The sequence below is a fragment of the Thermobia domestica genome, chromosome 3, assembly GCF_964235325.1.
Source record: "Thermobia domestica chromosome 3, izTheDome1.hap1.1, whole genome shotgun sequence".
Lineage (NCBI taxonomy): Eukaryota > Metazoa > Arthropoda > Insecta > Zygentoma > Lepismatidae > Thermobia > Thermobia domestica.
In genome coordinates this window covers 163,908,092-163,929,318 of record NC_137456.1, presented here as the reverse complement: position 1 = coordinate 163,929,318, position 21,227 = coordinate 163,908,092, and the positions used below count along the sequence as shown (strand labels likewise).

The 21,227-nt window shown below is 32.8% G+C and overlaps 1 protein-coding gene across 1 annotated transcript in view; it reads left to right on the top strand.

The window, feature by feature from the left end:
- The window catches only part of LOC145680859 (kielin/chordin-like protein), a 1,295,905-nt gene that overhangs the window by 1,026,915 nt on the left and 247,763 nt on the right, over window positions 1-21,227 (top strand). Inside the window, exons 15-16 of the mRNA XM_081751993.1 lie at window positions 4,719-4,914; window positions 8,401-8,489. Of these exons, the coding sequence (XP_081608119.1) occupies window positions 4,719-4,914; window positions 8,401-8,489 (285 nt within the window). The remainder of the gene's footprint in view (window positions 1-4,718; window positions 4,915-8,400; window positions 8,490-21,227) is intronic.

Sequence of the window (21,227 nt, the reverse complement as noted above, 5' to 3'; positions counted from 1 at the left end):
AGCATACGATAATTAAGAATGCAGGACTTTTGTCACTATTTTATTATAATTTTGTAGCATAGGACTAATCTTGAATTATCAATAATTAACTTTATGACAATCATAATGAATACAAAGTATACAAATCTAGTATTCGCTACTGGTAGTGTTTAATTAAGGAGAATATTATAAGGCTATTGACGGTACATCGAACTCAGTTTCGAATTCATACTATATTGAAAAAAAATTGTGCGTAAAATAAACGTAACGAAAATAAACTTCAAAATGAAAATTAGGGTACTCAAAATACGCACAAATTACTTGAGCAAATGTGTAGTTATACAATGTAAAGGTCATATATTTAGATTCTAAAAGTTGCACTTTTCAAGTGTTATCTCTCTTGTTTTGAATGGGCTAGTTCATTTTTCTGCAACTAAAGCTGATATCTCCATAAGAGCTGTATTACCACGAGTTTACAAATTTATTAAATTAGAACAAGCAAAGAAACTTGTACAGTTTTTACCTAATATGAATTACTTTAAACGTGTATGATGTGTGATCAATTTCTTCGATTGAGATAACTATTCTTGTTGTACAAGTTATACTCTATAGAACTTTTCCTGTTTGTTCTAATCTAATAAATCACTTAAAATTTTAAACTCATCCTAGCAAATCTCCAGCTACCAAAATATATGCTGACACATTCAATAATAATAATAATAATAATAATAATAATAATAATAATAATAATAATAATAATAATAAATATTTCGTCTAATCATATTCAGTTAGCTTTGCGATAAATATTAATTATTAGGGAAAAATTTTCTTAAACTGTAGACCAATTGTTTCACAGAGAAAAGTCGAATTCATTGCTCAGTTAGGCATATACACTGTATTTTATTTTCAGATCAAAGTTTAAGTACCCAACTTAACTCACAAGTCAGAGTCTATGAAAACCAAATTTGGTATGTCAAAATATATATAAAAGAAGATATTTTCACATGAATGAAATAATTTGTGCTTCCCAGTTATGAAAACTAGTATATATCAGTAACAACATGAAGTACTTCATTCTGATATTCCTTAAATTCACACAAACCTAATTCCGAAATACCATCTATACCCGTTGGAGTTGAGGATGTAATTTAGGTTTGCGCATTAAGTTGCTGTATCTTGAGTAGCATTGAGGACTGAAAGGAAGTTTTCAGAAGGATTAAATAAACTCTCGTATCAGTGACGGACAGCGTGAATTGGGATCCCTTTTCCATGTTTCTGTTGAAAAGACAATATAAATGACTGGTCGATTATTCTAACTTTCAAGGAGGACCCACTGATGCTGTGAAATTCATTACTATATATCGGAAACCAGCACCGTAGAGTGCTTAAAAAAGTCTTATCAATATGAGTCGTTCAGTTTCAAATCGGTTTTTGTCGTTCACAGCAAATCCCAGGAAAAAGGATCAGTATATTTAGTAAACTGGAAATATTTTTGGTTGTGTCCATTTGAATCACTTGAACACTCTCAAATATTTCGAGTTCTACAAAATATATTGCTCTCGAAGATTTGCTGTAAGTAAACAAGAGCCGGTTTGGAACTGGTTAATTCAAATACAGAAAATATTTCTTTTGGTTATACAAGTAGGAAGAATATAAATAGTCAATTCAAGGAAATACCGATACTATGTTCTATTATAAGTGAATAGAAAGATTGTTTACTAGTTTCAATTAAATTATTCTCAAGCACGCATTCATGAGAAACAAGTCAGTTAATTTTGAATTGCGGGATTTTAATTTTGCTTCTCTCGATAAATTTACTTTCAGTAATGAGTTGTTTCGAGAGATCAAATCAACTATATTTAAGAAATTATCACTTGGTTCTAAATATTCATTCGGAATACTTTCATGGTGATCACGAAATGCAAGATCACGTAGAGCTAACATTTAAGTAATATCAAATAAGCGTTTTATTATAGCTTTCAATTTTTCATATGAGGTGGTAACGTTGAATTACTTTTTCATATGATATACGTAAAACACGCATGCAAATGAAAACCATTTGTTTCATCATCTTTAATTTTTTTTACTAGTCCTTGCCAGTTACTCATACACCCATCCTGTGGCAGACGGCTCGCATCTATTCCCATCATCAAGTAGCCAACATAGTTCACAGTAGGCCCCATTTGCAGACTAAAGTAATCAAACCTGTTCGATTTTCTGCCCTGCTTTGGCGTGAACATCATAACACTCTACATTAAAAGATTTACCTTTACTGTCTTAGTGGATGATTCCATAAGCCTGAAAGGTCCACAAGAAAAATTTTGCAGTTTTGTGTTGTCGTAAAGTCTATCATTGTAAATCTCTCTTTCAGTAAACCTTACTCTTGCTCTGTGTTTCTCTTTGTTATTTTTAATCATGGGTATTAATAAATGAATTTTTTGGTGGGGTATGCCGTCACAACGTCCTCCTTCAATATTGGTATGTGAAATAGATTCTAGTGGAGGATACGCCGTAAGTGTATCCTCCACTAGTTGATAATGATAGACTGGCTCCAGTCATTGCAGATGGCACCTCCAACATTTCACTATTTAATATTGTAACAACAATATACCGATAATATGTCGTCGAAACGGTGCTTCTATTCACTGTGTTCTGGGGTTCTTAGTCGAACCCGAATCCAGTCTGGTTCATTAGAGTTATTAGCCTATTGATCCTAAAATCGAATCATCAGTCAACTCCCAGAACATTGGGCTGTTATCACTGGGAAATCGTTATATTCGTGTCACAGATTGCGCTTTTTTCTTTCTGGCTAAAGTACTCTTTTTTTTATTTCTCTGCACGCTGCTGTACACCTCTTTTGTCATCTATCAGCATACAACTTACTAATCTCAACACTTCTAAGTACTTCAGAAAAGGCTGTCACATCAGTTTCCGGAAAAGACGCACGACTACTTTTACATTATTTCATCGCAGATTGTCACATCATTTTCCGGAACAAACACACGCCTACTTGCAGTTTCTTCAGGAAGAACTGTCACATCAGTTTCTGGAGCCGACATGCTTCTGTAACGTTAGCACTTTCACTTGTTTCGGGAAACACTGTCACATCAGTTGGCGAAGCAGACTCAACACTTCTGAGATTAACACTTCCATTAGCACTGATTTCAGATATACCTGCCATATCGCCTACCGTTGTTTCATGTCTTTCTTACTTGTCTGTGTATTTACTTTCGATTTGGAAGTACCATCCTTGAACATTATACTTCATTTGGCATTTTCATTTTTCAACAACGACTTTGTTCAAAATGGAATCAATTTTTACTTTTTTTTTTTTTTTTTTGCCTGGCTTTTGTTTGTTAACTTTTATATTTCATTGTAAGCACCATTTAAATATTGTCATGTATTAGACATTATTCTAACTAACGTTCATCTTTGTTGAAAGCAGTTTACAACGATAAATATCTTTCAAACAATGTTATCATGCACACTTTTCCATAATTTCTAGGTATATCTCTAAAAATTACTAAACTTACTTTGAAAAACTTAAGTAGTGAATCTAACTATAATTCCAGCAATATTAACAATATTTAGTATGCTACTCTAGGTGGTGCCTTCATCCTCTACCTCAACTCAACTCAATTCACGTTTTTACAATTTGGGGGCCTGCTAATGGCTTGGAGCTCCTCGCATAGCGGGGTCGCCGAAGTCATTATTTATGTTCTCGTCTCGTATGTCAAGGTAGTTTAGAAGAGAGTTAATTAGAAATATATATATATATATATATATATATATATATAGTATATCCTTATAATATTCATTCTTATAATAATATATGTACGTATAATATTCATTTTTATTGAATTTGCAATGTTCTCTTTCAATACCGACAATATGTAAGACGTGGAGTTAATGTGTATTAATTATGGGTACACGACATATCTACAAAGGCGTTATGACATTTATTTCACAGACTTTTTTTTTTTTTTTTTTTACGTTTTGTTTTAGACCTAAGAAAGTTTAATAAAATGTTTTGTGTGTTAGTATATATAAGTTTTAGATATCAGGATCTTACGTATCTCTTATATTTGTATGAAGCAGAGCCTAGTGAAACTACAAATACTCTGTAGTATGGGTAAAAAAGATTTAGTTATCAGCGAAGGTGTTATAAGAAATAATATCAATAACAAACTTTATTAACGTGCTGAGAACAGCTATAAACAAAAATACATACTTGTTCATATAATTTAGTGATACGAATATAAAACTAAACAATAGCATAAAATCAGAAAACGATAGAAAATATTGTCAAAAAATATGAAATGAGTAAATTAAAAAATACTTAAACAATAATTGTATAATAATACATTGAATAATAAAAATTCGTAATAATAATAATAATAATAATAATAATAATAATAATAATAATAATAATAATAATAATAATAATAATAATAATAATAATAATAATAATAATAATAATAACAAATTATTAGAATAACCATTAGTTTTCCTCTAAATGAACATTTGCAAGTTTACATTCAACTCAGATTAACTACACCTCTGAAACTAATATTTACTTGTCTCATATAGTTTATCCTGCATAAATATTAGTGTAGTATTTTTCTTATTAAATCCAAATTCCATTTCAAATTTACAAGACTTATAAGTAGAGTAGCTTACATTAGTATACATTTTCAGATACAGTGTATAGCATATTTTTTACATTTGCTTTTTCCTAGGAAATTGCAATGGTACTGTAGTTCAGCGATGGTATTATAATCAAATTACTCAAGATTGCCAACCTTTTGAGTACACAGGATGCTTTGGCAATGGAAATAACTTTCATTCGTATGCTGAGTGCCGATTACGCTGTATGGTGGGAGCATGTTGTTATAAATCGAAGATACCTTCATTATCTCTTAGAATAAATCAAAGGTTAGTAGAAATTTATACTATTTTCATTAATAAGCTGGATAAATGTAACTTCAATCAATATTCAATAGTGTATTTTAATAGCCGTATATCCATTCATGCAATGGCATACGCAAGAAAGGGGATTTAGAGGATTTAAACCTGGTTGCTTATTTTAATAGTCTTCATTATGTAATTACAGTATCTTATTTAATCTTTTATATCTAGTTTCGATTTTTCGCGTAAGATATTCAAAATATTTGTAAAGCAAACATTGGCAATGAAGCTAGTATATCAATAATTTCTTCTCTTCTTTCTGACTTTAATTGAAAGAAATAGATATTTTTTTTGTGGAATCCTGAATTTTGAAATCAATCTTGTACAAGCAGTTGCAATTAACCTAGATTGCATCTTCTTTCAAAAAAAAAATTAAAAAATAAATTAAATTAAATTAAATTAAATAAAAAGAACTTAAAGGTACAGTTTCTTTTTTTCAGTGTGTTTTGGGATTGCCGCAGTTTTTGACAAACCGTTATGTGCTTTTAATAAGATTTGTATTTATATTTTAGCCTTTTTTTTTCAAAAATTTTGTCCTACCTTGCATATTTCCTTTGTCATTCTATTAGACTTAATGAACGGGGAGTGAAACATTGGCAACATTCTAACATTGGAAGTTTGAATTTCTGAAGAATTGCCAGTTAAGGTATCTCATTATTCCAAATGACTTCCATGAACAGCAAACATTAACGTATAAAGAACTACTTCCCTTTACGAAAGAGAAACTTTTATTCAGTAAAGTCAGTGTTTCTTCCAGACGTGTTTTTTTGGAGGGGCATTGCCCTCCCGGAGACCAAAATAATACGTCTATAATATAATAATAAATACAATTGTATCAACAGTGCCCCCCTCCTGAACATTGTTTCTGAAAGAAACACTGAGTGAATTTATTCCGCTCCTAAGTTATTACCAAAAGTGTCTGTATGGAAGAGAAAATTCCTTTGCTAATAGCAATTGTATTTTCTTACATAAAATATAAGTTTCTTTTTATCCAAATAATGGCTCTTTATTTGTGGTGTCTTTTTGTGATATTTTGTTTGAAAGGAATCCAACTTCCATAGTCTTTTGTGATAAAAGAAAAGTTGGTTGCTTTCTTGCAAAAGTTTCTTCATATTATAATTTGTTCTACGTTTATTCTCCTTCTGGTTTATCAGTTAAGATAGTTCGTTGAATGGATTTGGATTGAGTGTCTCTTTCAACATTGAAACTATACTATATGAAATGTGGACCTACAGCTTAATATGGTATCCGAACTACATGAGTGTCCACTGGAAAAGGAACCTAGGTCTTCTACGCCAAATGGACTAATAATATAACTACGAGGGAGCTCTTTATCTGTTAAAAGTCGAAGAGTAAATCAGGAAAAAATGTTGTTAAAGATATTGAAAAATTATTGCTAAGATCGTATTTTTTCGTGACCATTTTAACAAGCGTCGAGTGACACACAAATTCACGATTCTCGTCAATTTTTACATCGGTTTTAAAAGCATCAAGCTTTTGTGTTATATCATCAGACGATTGCAAACCTATCTTCTTGTAATTGCCTGTCTAGTTACAGGATCATACGTTCAATTTAAAATAAAAATTCACATAAATGCATTAGGATGTATGCATGTAGTTGTACTTCTGCCCCCGTCAAACAAACAAACAAAAAAGTTGGAGTTTAATTATTAAACAAGAAAGTTTCAATAGAATTTGGCAACACCACTTTATAAATAGTTCCATTACCATAGCTTGTTATTACTACCCTCTTTTCTTACTAAATATGTGGATACTCTTCATTATTAACCAAAATTACTTTGTTTACGTGTTTTAAATAAACAAACACGAAAGATAAGCATAGTCAACAATTTATCAAAAAAATTAATAATTTTACCATAATATGTTGCAATCCTCAATTAGTTGAAATTTCTCTATAGATGTAGTAGATATCTTACTATTTATTTTGTAATTTTTGATGATGCATTGCCTCTTGGTAACAGTTGTTTAAAGTGAAATAAAATGTTAAAAAAGATGACTAAAATATTGAAAAGGATTAGAAAGACAGATGATTAAAAGTGAGGGTAGAATTAGTTGGTGCATACATAAAGCGTAACAGCAATTAGAATATATTAGAGTGAAAGAATGTTAGCATATACGCTTTAACATTATGCAAATAAATGGGAACATAGTTAACACTGATAAATGTTTATCACACATTTGTACAATAGATAATATAACAAACAGAAAGTATGTATATGTATTAATTTTATTTTGATTTGTTGATTTACTGTGAATTATAAACTTGCAACTATCACACTACCATGTATAGAGGGCATTTCAAACCAACATCGGCAACGTGTGGGAGGTGATTCCTGATACCAAGGTAAGACAAAAAGTATAGACCAACCTGGGTGCACAAATGCTTCCTTTCGGAGTTATATATTGTCGAAAATATGAAAAATGAACTTTAAAGGTCCATAGTTCCAAAATTATAGGACTTACCATAGTCGGGTCAAGACTTCACTTAGGAACTAACAGGTGCGCTATTCAAAACTCCGTGTTTTAGAATCCTAAGGTACTCACGCAACAATTTTTATAGAGGGAGTTTGACTATAGGCATATAATTTGAATTGCTTACCAACTACCTGTATAAAAATTGTTATGGAAGTACAGCAGGATTCTAAAACTTAGATATTTGGATAGGGCACATAGTAGTTCCTAAGTGAAGTCTTGACGCGACTACGGTAGGTCCAATAATTTTGGAACTATGGACCTTTAAAGTTTATTTTTTCATGTTTTTGACAGCCTATAACTCCGAAAGGATGGCGTGGGAGACCCGGGTTCGATTTCCGGCGGGAGTCTCATATAGCCTCGCTGCTGAACGGGACGTTAAACTCAAAAAATAAACAAACAAACTCCGAAAGGAAGCATTTGTGCACCCAGGTTGGTCTATACTTTTTGTCTTATCTTGGTTTCAGGAATCACCTCTCAAGCGTTGTCGGTGTTGTTTTGAAACTACTATATATATATATTATAAGACATAAACAGTAATTAAAATGTGCCTGTTAATCAACATCGTATTTCAACTGCTTCTGTAATGAGTTTCTCTTAATTTTTAACTATTCTTGTTACAGATTTTGGTTTTTCAAATAATAGTATGGTTTCAGTGTGTTCAAATAGTTTCTCTTTCTAATTTTCTTTTTGATAAATTTTATTCCATGATAATGAAATCACTGTCAGTACAACCTACATAAATAAACAAAATTATTGAACATGTTTAGATAACTTCAAACGAATAACTTCAAACGGACATTTAAATTATTTATTGTATTTTATATTTCCTCTTTCACTTGTAAGAATCCAGAAACGTAAAGTAAGAGAAGTCACTATCAGCATTTTTTAAACTTATTTATTCCATTTTCACTGTTCCCTTGCTAATAAGAAATGAATAATGCTTATTTTTCATTACAGATTTGGTGTGTATGGTAAAGACACAAATAAAACTTATAATGATAATTATGTTCCTGGAGTCTGGGATGGAATTAGAAATGAAATTCCAGGTTTGTTTTTTGTGTATTGGGATATTTGTACCGAGTTCCTCGTAATTCAATGTGTAGTCGACACTGTTCATGGCTAAATTTTCGGTGATCTCTTCACAGTGTGAGACAATTAGAGATTTTAAATTAAGAGAAAACTAACTTAGGAGTACACAATGGGAAATAATGGCTGTTAGCAGCCATTGCGCTGATCTCATGTAGTCAGTTGAGCACGTGTGATCTGACTGGTCAACACTTAGGAAATCACAGAGCCAGGATGTTTAGTTAAGTGAAGAATATTAGCAATACTAATGAAAAATGCGGAAAAATTGTTTGAAAATTTAAGTTCAGGTTTAGAATATATTACTCTGATGGTTATTAAAATAAGGAAAAAACCTGTAGATTGCAACATGAAAGATGTGTGATATTGTAACACTAAGGCCAAATTTGTGGGTACACGCAGTGTAAGGCTTAGTCTGTTGTGTGTGTCACAAGTAGAGATGCAAAAAAGCCGGCTTTTTTGAATTGATGGTTTTTTTTCACATAAAAAGCCGGCTTTTTTTGGAAAAAAAAACGAGAATTTTGGAAATTTTGGCTTTTTTCATTATCATGATTTTTCTATCTAAATAGCTTTCTTATGGTATACTCTATAGTTAGATAAGATTTCCATGACCTAAATGTCATATTTCGCTCTGGAATTCACCACCAAGATGGATGGAACACGTTTTACGAATTAAAGCAAACATAAAGAATGTAGTATTTGAGGACAATTTTAGAGATTATTTAACTTTATTTTAACTTTTGAGTTATCAACATTTTTTTCTTCTCTGGATCATTTCAGCTTGTCATCCGCGTTTCATTTCTATGAGCTTAGTAATCTAGCTTCTAGCGCAAAAGTTAAACTTATGTTTTTCTATATATCCGTCAAAGCGTACGTTTTTCAATATATTCGTCAAACCGTACTTCCACATTTCTGTTATACTGTAGCTGTGCAATGATTTACGAATAATTTTCCGGATACAACCTTGAATACCATTTTATACAAATAATTAGTAGCAGATTTAAAAAAGTACTTTGGGAGGGGTTTCTCTGATTGTTTCGCCTTTTTAAAAAAAGATCCTTAATTTTTATTTGGGAGGAGCTTGAAGTTTATGAGTACAGGCATAACTAATAGATATTTCGTTCACTCAGTCATGTTTGTTGTGCAGTTGTGTTTGGCTTAACTTAAATATATTCCGTAGTTTTTTTGGGGGGGTGTAGGGGAGGGGTTCCGTAAAGATATGAAGGGTGTAAGGTAAGAACATGGTAACTAACAATGCTGAGTTATGCAGCACCAGATAGAGAGCAACGCATACCACTTCGTTTAATCCTTCATGTATAGTCTTACGTGAAAAATCACCTTTCCGACTTTGAAAATGAATTGTGCACCAGAAAACCTCTAATTTCTTAAAATAGTAAAAGTGAGAGTTACCATGTTCTTGTCTCATACCCTTCATATGTTGAATTCCTCTTGTTAAAAATTCAGAAACCTTGAGGACTGGGTAAACCACGATGGTGGTTATATAAAACTTGACTGTATAATTTCAAGAATATACAGAACGACCCAAAACAAAGCTCTATATATATGAGACCTTTAAGCGTATCATATAAATGTATTTCTCTTATTTTAATTTTATTTTGTTTCAAAAAGAAGGTATGGAATATTTTGAAGTAAAAATACTTCATACAATTTTGCTAGTTATTTGTGTATTTTTTTAAAAAAAGAAGTATATACTTTCAGGATTGGCTGGTTTACACCAGCTGGTTTAAAAAAATGGTTCAAACCAAAAAAATAAAATGAACGAAAAATGGGAATCGTGTGAACTTCATGGTGACGTTTCCAAACATCAAACCATCTGCATTTGTTTTATCTACTTTTCACCTTTTAATCAAGGTGTCTCATATTCAATTCTCGGTCGAACAAACCAAGTAGCGGTTCGGATGTCACTTTAAGTGAAAGTCTTCTCCTTGATAACCTCGGTATTACGTAAGGATGTTAAGCCTAAACACGAAACGAAACCAATTTGTATATTTTTGCTTGCCTGAATGCCTGTAGTTTTATAAAGAAGCCAGGGTTGCTTATATATATTGATAGAAATTGGCAAAATTTATCGACTGCCTACGTAGCTTCCAACATTAGCTTGGATTGGACTTTCAGTGATATCTACATACTAAATTTGTAATTTAATACCTTAGTTTTAGAGTACTGATTATGATACCTTGACTTTAAATTTTACATGCAAAGCAATAACAGAATTTTCCCGTTATTGTTTTACATTTAAAGTAATGACAGGATTTTCCCGATGGCTAAAGCGGGAGTTTCCCAATTTAAGAAACTTACTGACCGGATTTCTTTAAGTTTATGTGACCCCTTCCAGCATAACTCTGTTGTTGCATAATAACATCAAGGCGAAACAAACTTCTTTCTGTCAATATGTAATATAAATACATACAGCAAAATACTTAAGCCCAAAAACCCTGTTTAAACAAATAAAAAAAAACTGGTTTAACCCCTCCCCCAAAAAGGGGAGCTTGGCTTTTTCAAAAACAACCATGGTTCTTGCCAACCCTGCTTACTTTTGTATATAAGAGGTTAAAAAATTCTTATTATATACATTGGTTAATCCTATGCAAATAAATTAAAAATTTAAATTGTTTGAAATATCTTTTCGAAATTCATGGTTTATTTTCAAGGTTTTATATTATTATCGGCATCAATCACTAATTAAATGAGTTTTTGTGTTATAGAGAAGCGAAACAAAGTCTACTTTATCAATTTAAAGCAGAATTTTGAAAAAAGCCCAAAATTTCCCAAGCAAAAAAGCGAAGCAGAAAAAACAGAGTTTTTTCCAAAACAGCCGAAGGAACAAGTCCAATATGATGACGGCCTACAAAACTTATAGAAATTCATAATCAAAGGAGAAATAGTGTGTACGGAAAGCAATCCTAGGCAAGAGAGAACGCAGAACTTTAAACAAGATGGCCACAAAGAATTACAGAGATAATATGGCATATGGCATAACTGATGGCAGAACTAAATCAGAATTTGCAACTTTCTATTTCTACAATCACAATCTGCATACGTGGTCGGCTTACAATTGCCAAAACAATGATCACCACCAGCAACTCTTTGTCGCTATGAAAGATGCCTAAAACATGCCAAATAGACTTCGGTTATTAGACACGCTTAATAGGTTTTGATGAGTTATCTTCCATCTTATTCTCAACAACAGGCTGTGTTTGTATGCGGTGGATACCAAAGATGCTTGTGCTCCGAACTATCTTCTTCTTACCGTGGAACATGGCGACGGCTCTGTAAAGTTCTGGGCTGAAGTTTCCTAATATTTCTTGGATCTTGTAATTATTCCCATATGACGCGATACTACCAATAATTATGTGGACATTTTAGTTCATTACATGCAACCTATAGTGTAGATGTTTCCGCCTAATGACATAATTATCCAAGATGACAATGCACCAACTCATACTGCTGGAGCTGTTGAGGTGTGATTTCATGAATACCGGGATGAACTACAATACCTCTCTGGCCCAATCCTCAGATTTTAACATCATTTAATTAACATCTATGGTCTGTTCTGAAGCTTAGACTCCGGAGCAGATATCTTCTCCATCCTTGGTGAAGGAACTGAGTTTTTTACTGCATGAGAAATGATAAACATTCTTCCGAAGATTATTCATGACATGTATTTCTCGATTCCACGAAAAATCAGAACCGTTCTGCAGGTTAACAATGGTCCTATGCCGTCTTGTGCTTCTATTATTTTAATAACCATGTGTATATTTCCATACGGTAGAAATCTTCACATAATCAATTTTAGTAGAAAATCGGTGTTGACTTATAGAATTAATAGCTGACACATTAAACACTGTGAGCAAAGTAACTACAACATTTTAGAGCTTATGTTTTTGGATACAATTTATAGTACGTAGAATAGAATTTACTTTCACACAGCATGATGCTGTTTTCGATACTGAATTTCTCTATAGACTAATTCCTGCTAATGGCATTATTAAAATCTCTGTCTTTCAATTATCAATACATACAAACAAACAACAATATATTATATAGGGTCGTGTACTATAAAATGTCGTTTTAGGAGATGATAAATGAAACAGCAATAAGTTTGTTACCAAAGCATATATTTAATTAAAGTAATTGCCCATGGCAGCAATGCACTTCTCTTAGCCAATGACAAGTTCCTATATACGCTTGCGATAAAAGCTTTGACGCCTGAAAGTGATGGAAGCTGTGAAGCCGTTTTTCTCATGGCGTCTGCATTGTTGAAACAATTTCCTCGTAGATGTGCCTACAGAACCAGAAACAGATTGTAGTCCATAGGACTGAGATCAGGATGTGAGAGTATTTCGTATTACAACTCATGGAGGTATGCGACAGTTGTTCTTGCCACATAAGGACGAGCATTATCATGCAAGATGTGTGGTCCTTTCGTGTTGACCAATGAGGACTGCTTTTGGCGTAACTTCTAGTGCATACGAATGATTTCTGCAATGTGTGACTGTGGTGTGATGACTAGGTTCCAGAAAGTTCTAAAACACTACACCAGCGGCAGTCCATCGAACAGGGACTTTTTAAATATTGACAACCCAGCTCACTTCGTGCCTAATTTGGGGATGCAAAATTGAATTGAGCTGAGCGCCTTCCACTCACCATCTAGAATGAGTGGGCAAGTTCTCATATTCATATGCGAGAGGTTTATAAATTTAACACATGCCAATTGGGGATTGAGTTCTAATAATAAAACATTGATTTCAATGACTAGATAACAACTGTATTTCTTATTCAGTAAAATGTAATGAATGTAGATGTTGTGAATTTTAGTACGGATATTCGGAAACTTTGCCAGACGAGTATCGCTTATCGAGCATTGAGCAATTGAATCCTGAATAGGAGAAACACATACCTTTCAGTTCTCTTCCAGATGACGTTCGCTGATGACCTCGGTGTTGACGAGTTGAATCCAGTATCTCCACGTTGATACTTCTATGGACAGGCGTTGTTGCTTAGCATTGAGTCTGGTCTCACTCCCAATGCTCTAGATGAATCGTAGAACTTCTTTAATAAAATACTGGAGCTTCTCTAAAACCTGAAGCTTCCATCCAGATCGCGATGACTTCTCTTTCAATAGAACTCACGGTTTTCTATCTGACTGTCTGTCACTCTCCTGGTTCTCTATCTCTCACTTTCTGTCCAGAAGACCTCCTGTCTCTTGGTTTTGTTCAACTTCTCCGTTCTGGAATTCTCTGGCGTCGTCTGCTGTTCGGCACGTGTGGCCTCCTTTCACTTGGAAAAACAAATTCTTTCCTCGTGTCAAGACTCAAAAACTGCAACACTCGACACACTCTGATTTCCCGATTCTAGGCAATTTCCTCATGTCCGTGAATGTGTGAAATGTTCACAAACAGATTGCAATTACTTTTCATGATTTACAGAATGTCGTTTATGTAGGAGTTAACGCATTACATACATTGTCTTCCTGCATTCGCAGACTCTCCATTGTGCATTTTTGTTTACTGAATCTTGCTGACAATTAAATAATACATTCGCATCAGCTTGCGTTAAACTCGATTCTTAACAGTTGTTTACCTTCACCTCATTATTTTATAAAAGCCGATATCCATAAAATAAATAAAATTGATCAAAAAAAATAAAATTATTATACATGAAATTCTGATTAAATTCGGGTACTGCCACATGTCCCCCCTTCAAACCTTGGTAGCTACGCTATCCAATTTAGAACTCGTAAGAGGTCGTGATATTACAGAACTCCCTGTAGATATACAACATATGAAAATAAATAACACTGAAAATAAACATAAACTTGAAAATAAATAAGTGAGACATGTGTATCTACATAAATCAATATCATAAATCAATAGCTGTTTTCCTACACCTGAACATTGACATAATATATTTAATCTTTTAATCATCTCCATTAATTAGTGGAAAAAAATTAACGTGAAACATATACATCAATATCTCTATATTCAAAAGTGTACACTCACGACATCTTGTGAGATGTACTAGAATTATGAGATGAGCATGAGATGAGCACAAGTACTCTGTGCGAAAGAATATATGTATGTAAAAGCAAAAGTACTCTTAATTGCGAAGGACCCCCGCAATTCAGCTTAGAGATCAAATTACTGGAACTTTCCATTACTTAGTTGTCCATACTTGCCAACTCAAACATTTGTTGACAGTATCAGTAACAGATTTCATTTGTCCATTCCAGTTGTCTTACACTTCAAATCTAAGAAGATAAAACTTTTTACGAATAATTAAAACATATTCACTTATTGTGGAATTGTAGCACTAAAATAAATCGCAAAATATCATCACTTTTATTTTTCAATAAAACTGAACACTGAATTTTTTTTACTGTGGAGGAATAAAATTCTTCTTTAGGGCATTTGCTACACTGAGAAAATTTCTGGGCGGCAACTGCAAATTCAGCAAAATTGACCCAAGGTTAAAACTACATCCACGCTGGCACTCCCATTTTGCGCGTCGCTTTGGTTCCATGTACACTTGATGTCGAAACGCACTACGAAATTTTTAATAATTTCGCCAAAATTTCGTGTTTTACAAAATAATGACGTCGCATGTTGTTTTGGAATATTTCTTCCCATGTTGATGTCTAACGGGCGTTCGGTTTTTCCGTGTTTTCCGGAATTTCCAACAAAAACGTTAGATTTCGTGGTTTCACTGTGTCCCATTTGTGTATTGGTGTGTGCATCTTCTTCTTTAGTGGTGTGGCTCATTTGTGTATTCTTCAATTCAGTTTCAGTGCTAGTACTACGATATGCTTTACTACAATCTGGCAAATTACTAAAAATTGTGTTATCAGTGCTTTGTGTTATGTTATTAAGTAGTGGTTTATTCTTATTTAATATTGTGGCATAGAGGGGAGAAAATTGTGAAAGTACGTAAGTTTCAGACTCATCTTTACTACTTACATCTAATTGTATATTTGATCTTACACTATTCTTACTATCTCTTACACTATTTACGTATTTTCTCTCTAGCTTACTTAATCTTACTAAAATATAACATGTAATAATAACTACTATACCTAATATACTTCCTAAAACTAACGTAGATGTTAATAATAAAATTGTTTCGATGTCCATTTTCCTTGTTTTGGATATTATCTGAAATAGACGAGAAATAGATAAAGTCGGGATAGGCCTACTTAAAATTTGTAGAAAATCATATTTACTATAATTATTTGAATAATTATTATTCCTAGCTTGTGTCTGCTTACACTTTTTGCGACTATAATTCGCGTGTTGTTGAAGCAGGCTCATCTTGTTCTCTACTGTGTCTAACACACTTGCTATTTTCGAAGTAATACTAGTGAAAGACCGTTAAAACTATAATTGTGTGTAAAAACTTAGTTGCTTATGAGTTCTAGACTCTATTTTACACTTAAAAACTCGTATTTTCCGTCGTTTTCTTCATTAAAAATAATACAAAACTATATTCACTATATTTCCATATGTTTAGACTTATATGTCTTCTAACGTACGTTTTTTCTATCATTTAAACCTTATTTTAACAATCTACATACTTAAATATCGTTAATTATATTTAATATCTTTATTTTCTGTAATCTATATTATAAAAGAGAACGTACAAATCCTTTGTTCCCTCATCACGCTAATACGGCTGAACCAATTTCTTTTATTTTTGGGGGGTTATTAGGATTTGGACCCTAGATGGTTTTTATCATATCACTTTAATTTTTAATTACCAGTGTCTTGAGATAATTGACCATTCAAGTGTCCATACGTACAAATCCTTTGTTATTAGTTCATCATAGGTAAAAGTAAACGTATTTATATGCAACCCGCATGACCGTGTCACTCGGCGGGTTAACATAAATGACAGGCGATATAATGTTAACATTTAGTGCAATCTACTATGGTTTTTATCATATCACTTGAAAGCGAAAAAGTAAAAATTATCTAAGTAACAAAGTTTATTGCGTTCCGGGGTGACCGCAGCGAAGCGGGGCGGGTTAACATAAATGACAGGCGATATAATGTTAACATTTACTGCAATCTTCTATGGTTTTTATCATATCACTTGAAAGCGAAAAAGTAAAAATTATCTAAGTAACAACGTTTATTGCGTTCCGGGGTGACCGCAGCGAAGCGGGGTGAACGCTGCTAGTTTAACATAATATTTCTTTGGTTTACGCGTGGACTAGGATGTTCGTTTCGGCTGGAAAGTTAGCTGTTGGGCGAGATAGATTTCGTAATCATTCGTGCTCGCTCGGAACTGTTCGTTTTTCGTCTGCAGTGTTCTCTGAGACCTGGAGTGGAGAGTAATTCTAGTCTCTCACAGGGTCTCTGTTCATTTTTTCACCTCTTGGCGTGCAGAGCTCACTGAATGTCTTGACGCAAATGATTACTGACTCCCATATGATCATTGCCTGTAGCGCTTTCAAAGTAAATACAACGATGAAATAAATAATTTCAATCATTATTTTTAATCAATATCGATTGATTATTACCAATTATATCATAAATATATTATATTATTTTCTTTTCTTTTCTTTTCTAAAAATAATTTTCTTACACTGAAAATAACCATTAAATATATTAATCCTATTTTAATTACTAGTTCTTCTATAATCTTTGTGAACTATTTCTTGCTGTATCTATGCTTATTCATAGATGTTAACCCTTTAATTCACAATGTAAATATTAAACAAACTTAATTACTCTATATTTTCTATAAAGAATCGTAGTATTTATGTATATATTTTAACTATTAATACAATAATAGTAATCTACTTCTATTTTATCTATTTTTATCTATTATTAACTATTTTTACTATTATTATTAATTTTCTATTATTTTCTACTCTTATTTTTCGTATCCTTCTTGGACATTCTTGACTTTATCTATCCTCCTTTGATGTTACTATCCTAGATTTATCTAGGTTATCTATTCTCATCTATTTCTATCCGTATTTTTCCATTTTTTTCATTTACACCTGAAACGTAAATGGGACATCGTTCGGTAAGGTATTACAATACGATCTATTCGGTTGGGTACTATGAACTATTATGATCTATAGACTTTCTTTACCTCAATTCATTCTTACATTTGGTGATGGTGTTTACTGTTGGTGATGGCTGTTTGGTGAGTACCTAATGCATGATCCGTATACACTATTGATACTTCCTACTTGTTTGTTTACATTCGTTCTCATTTTCTTTTCAACGATTTACCAATTCATGACTTCATTGTTTACAAAATTTTCATGAGTTTTCGTGCACTAGAACATGAATAAATTTTATACTATGTATCACTAAATGATATTATTGTTATTGTTATTATTATTATGGTTCATTGCTTTCCAATTTATACTTCCTTATTAATTTATACAATCTACAATACAATATTATTAAAGCAACAATAGAAATTACTAAAACGAGTATAATGGCTGCAACTACATACATTATATAGTTTGTTTTGATTATTAACAGTGGTACAGTAGTATCCACTTTTAATTTTAACAAATTTTCGGCTAGACTATTGAGTTCTTCGTGATGTAAACTGAAATTTAATTGTTTTTGCGTCCAATTTCCTATTAAATTTAGATGTTTATTGTTGACATTTATTACTTTTTTTGTTGGAATAGCCAACTCTCCAAAGATTAAATTATCAAATAGGCTGTACTTAATAAAATAAGAACAATTATTTCCAAAATTTACTTTTGTTGATGTGACTTCGTGATGATTTCCTAATTTGGTTATGTATCCTTCTATTAATGACGAATACAATACTCCAGCATGAGTATATCTATATACTACATTCCCTAGGTATTTCTCTGTTCGTTGTTGACAACCACTTAGTGATCCGTTAAAAACGATATTGTTAAGACATTTTCTTCGTCATCTAATGTTATCTGTTCACAGAAATACAAAAAGCTTTTAAATTCGCATTTAGATCGATCCATCGTATGATACATACCATTTGCTAAGTATACCACTTCCGGGAATTTGTAATAGGTACGAAAATTTCTCGTTAGGTAACCCATCGAAATCACATTAAACATTCTTGATACTGTGTTTTCGTAAACAATAGGCGTTTTCAGTAATAAATCAATATTATTTTCGTTATAATGATATTTCAAGTAGATTGATGAAACTCGGTAGAACATTCCTATGTCAAATCGATAAATAGAATGTTTTAGAATATCATGCGTACTTATGAATTTGTTTACATCTAAATTTGATAAAATATGATAGGATAATTGGTTATTTAATATATCGTTGAATATTTTATTCACTCTCTCTCTAGCCATGTGCGAAAATAAATCTACTCCTATTACCTTATTGTTATTTATTTACTTATTTATTTATATTTTAGATCACTTTTAACAATTTATTAACTTATATGTACTTCGCATTTCATTTTATGTTCTAGGCACCAACTCAATTTAACTTTAATATTACCTGCATATTGCATATATTTATTTATTTACTTAAAATTCTAGTAACTATAATCCAAAAAGTGTCTATCGATTCGGGAATTTTCTGATGGAGATTAGCATTTCCTCCAATCTCGGGTTGAGGGTTTGGTTGAGAAAGTGCCCCCTGTCTGACACTTCATCGGTAGACCCAATTTGTACCATAGTTACAGTAAACCCTAACTTAAATGTTTTCAAAACTTTTTTTTAATTTAAATTTACTCTTCGCCATCTGATATCTGATCAATATCACCAAACTTTTCGTCTTTACTAGCCACAAACAATTTCAACCGTCTTATATCTATAGTGTCAATTTTAGTCTCGCCCTTTTTGGTTTCATACTGAACTTTGTATGAATTGTTATTGACTTTGTCAACGATTACCCCTTTTGTATTATACCGATTACCGAAACATGCCGGCAAACCTGCTCTTGGCATTTCTCTAATCAAGACTTTTTGACCGATCTCAAAACTTGGTTGGTCAAATTTCTTTTCAATTTGCTTTTTCTGGGATCTGAATTTCCTTTGCAAATTCTTATACGCTAATTGACGTGCCTCCTTTATGCCTTGAACTCTCACCTCGTTGTCCACAAACTCGCAAGGAATATCTAAATCCTGCTCAAGAAATGTTCTCGGTTCGATTCCATGCAATAAATAGTACGGTGAAAAACCAGTACCATCATGCACTTGCGTATTGATCGTAAATATTAAACTAGGTAGTATTTCGTCCCAGTTTGCAAAATCTTTATCTATATAGTGCTTCATTACTTGTTGTAATGAGCCTATGGCCCTCTCTGCACTTCCAATCGAATAATGGGCACTTGTATTTGCGAAATGTAAGTTCATACCAAATTTTTCAGACATCTCCTCTAATATCTTGCTGCGGTGAGATGACAACCTATCCAGATGGAGCTGGGATGGGACTCCATATTTTGTAATAAGATCCTCAAAGATTACTTGCGCAACAATCTCTGCTGTTACCGCTGGTACCGCTCTAGCAATGATGAATCTTGTAGCATTATCTACGAACACTAAAATGTACTTATTTCGGTTATTACGGGAGATCTTAAACGGTCCAACCTCATCCATTACAACTGATTGAAATGGTGCGTAAGATGGATAAGTCTGAGCATGAAACGGGACTCTACCTGTTTTCCTCTTCTGTATTTGACAACTTATACACTGGCCTACTTTATCCATGAAGAACTTCTTCATATTAGGAAAATATATTATTTTCAATGCTCGTCTGTAACACTTTGTGTATGAAAAGTGTCCACCACCATACACTGAACAATGTAAATTCCTAAATACCTGCTCTCTCAAGGTATATGGGATACACAACAATAATTTCGTTCCGCCAGCCATACGCTGTGTTCTATACAACCTGTTGTCTTTAACTGTGTACCATCTAGCTTGTTTCTCTGCTTTCACATCTGCCTCTGCTGGATGTTCAATTGCCTGCATTATAGGGCCAAAAAATGGATCTTTACGTTGTAATTCCCCTACGTCGATATCTTTATCGAAAGTCAAATTGACTTGCAAATCCTCAGTATTTACTTTCAATGTTTCCAACTCTACATCGTCCGTTGTCGGTTCAATGTCAGTATTCCTAGACAAAATATCACTCGGATTCTTTTCTCCAGGACAATGCACCGGCGTATACTTGTATTGCGCTAAGTCAAGACTCCACCTCACAAGTTTTGGAGCTAACTCCGGCGATGTTTGAAGATACTTTAGCGCTTTACAATCGGTATACAGTTCAAATTCCTTATTAAACAAATAGTAATTGAACGCTCTTAAGGAACTAATCACTGCTAAAATTTCCAATTCTACTATATGTCTCGTTTTTCCTGTGGTCTTAATACACGACTGTAATACGCTACTGGTGTCCATTCACCATTAGCTTGTTTCTGCATAAGGACGCCACCAATCGAACTTGTTGATGCATCCGTGTACACCCTCGTTTCTAACTCCTCTCTAAACGGGGCTAACAATGTTGCATTCATCAATGCCAATTTCATCTTTTCAAACGCCTGTTGGTATGACTCGTTCCACTCAAATTTATGTCCTTTTTTCAAAATTGGTTGGAAAATTGAAGTTATCTTAGCATAATCTTTACAAAATTTCCTAACGTAATTCGTTAGTCCGAGGAATGACTTAAGTTGCTTAACGTTATTCGGGGCTTTACACGCTTT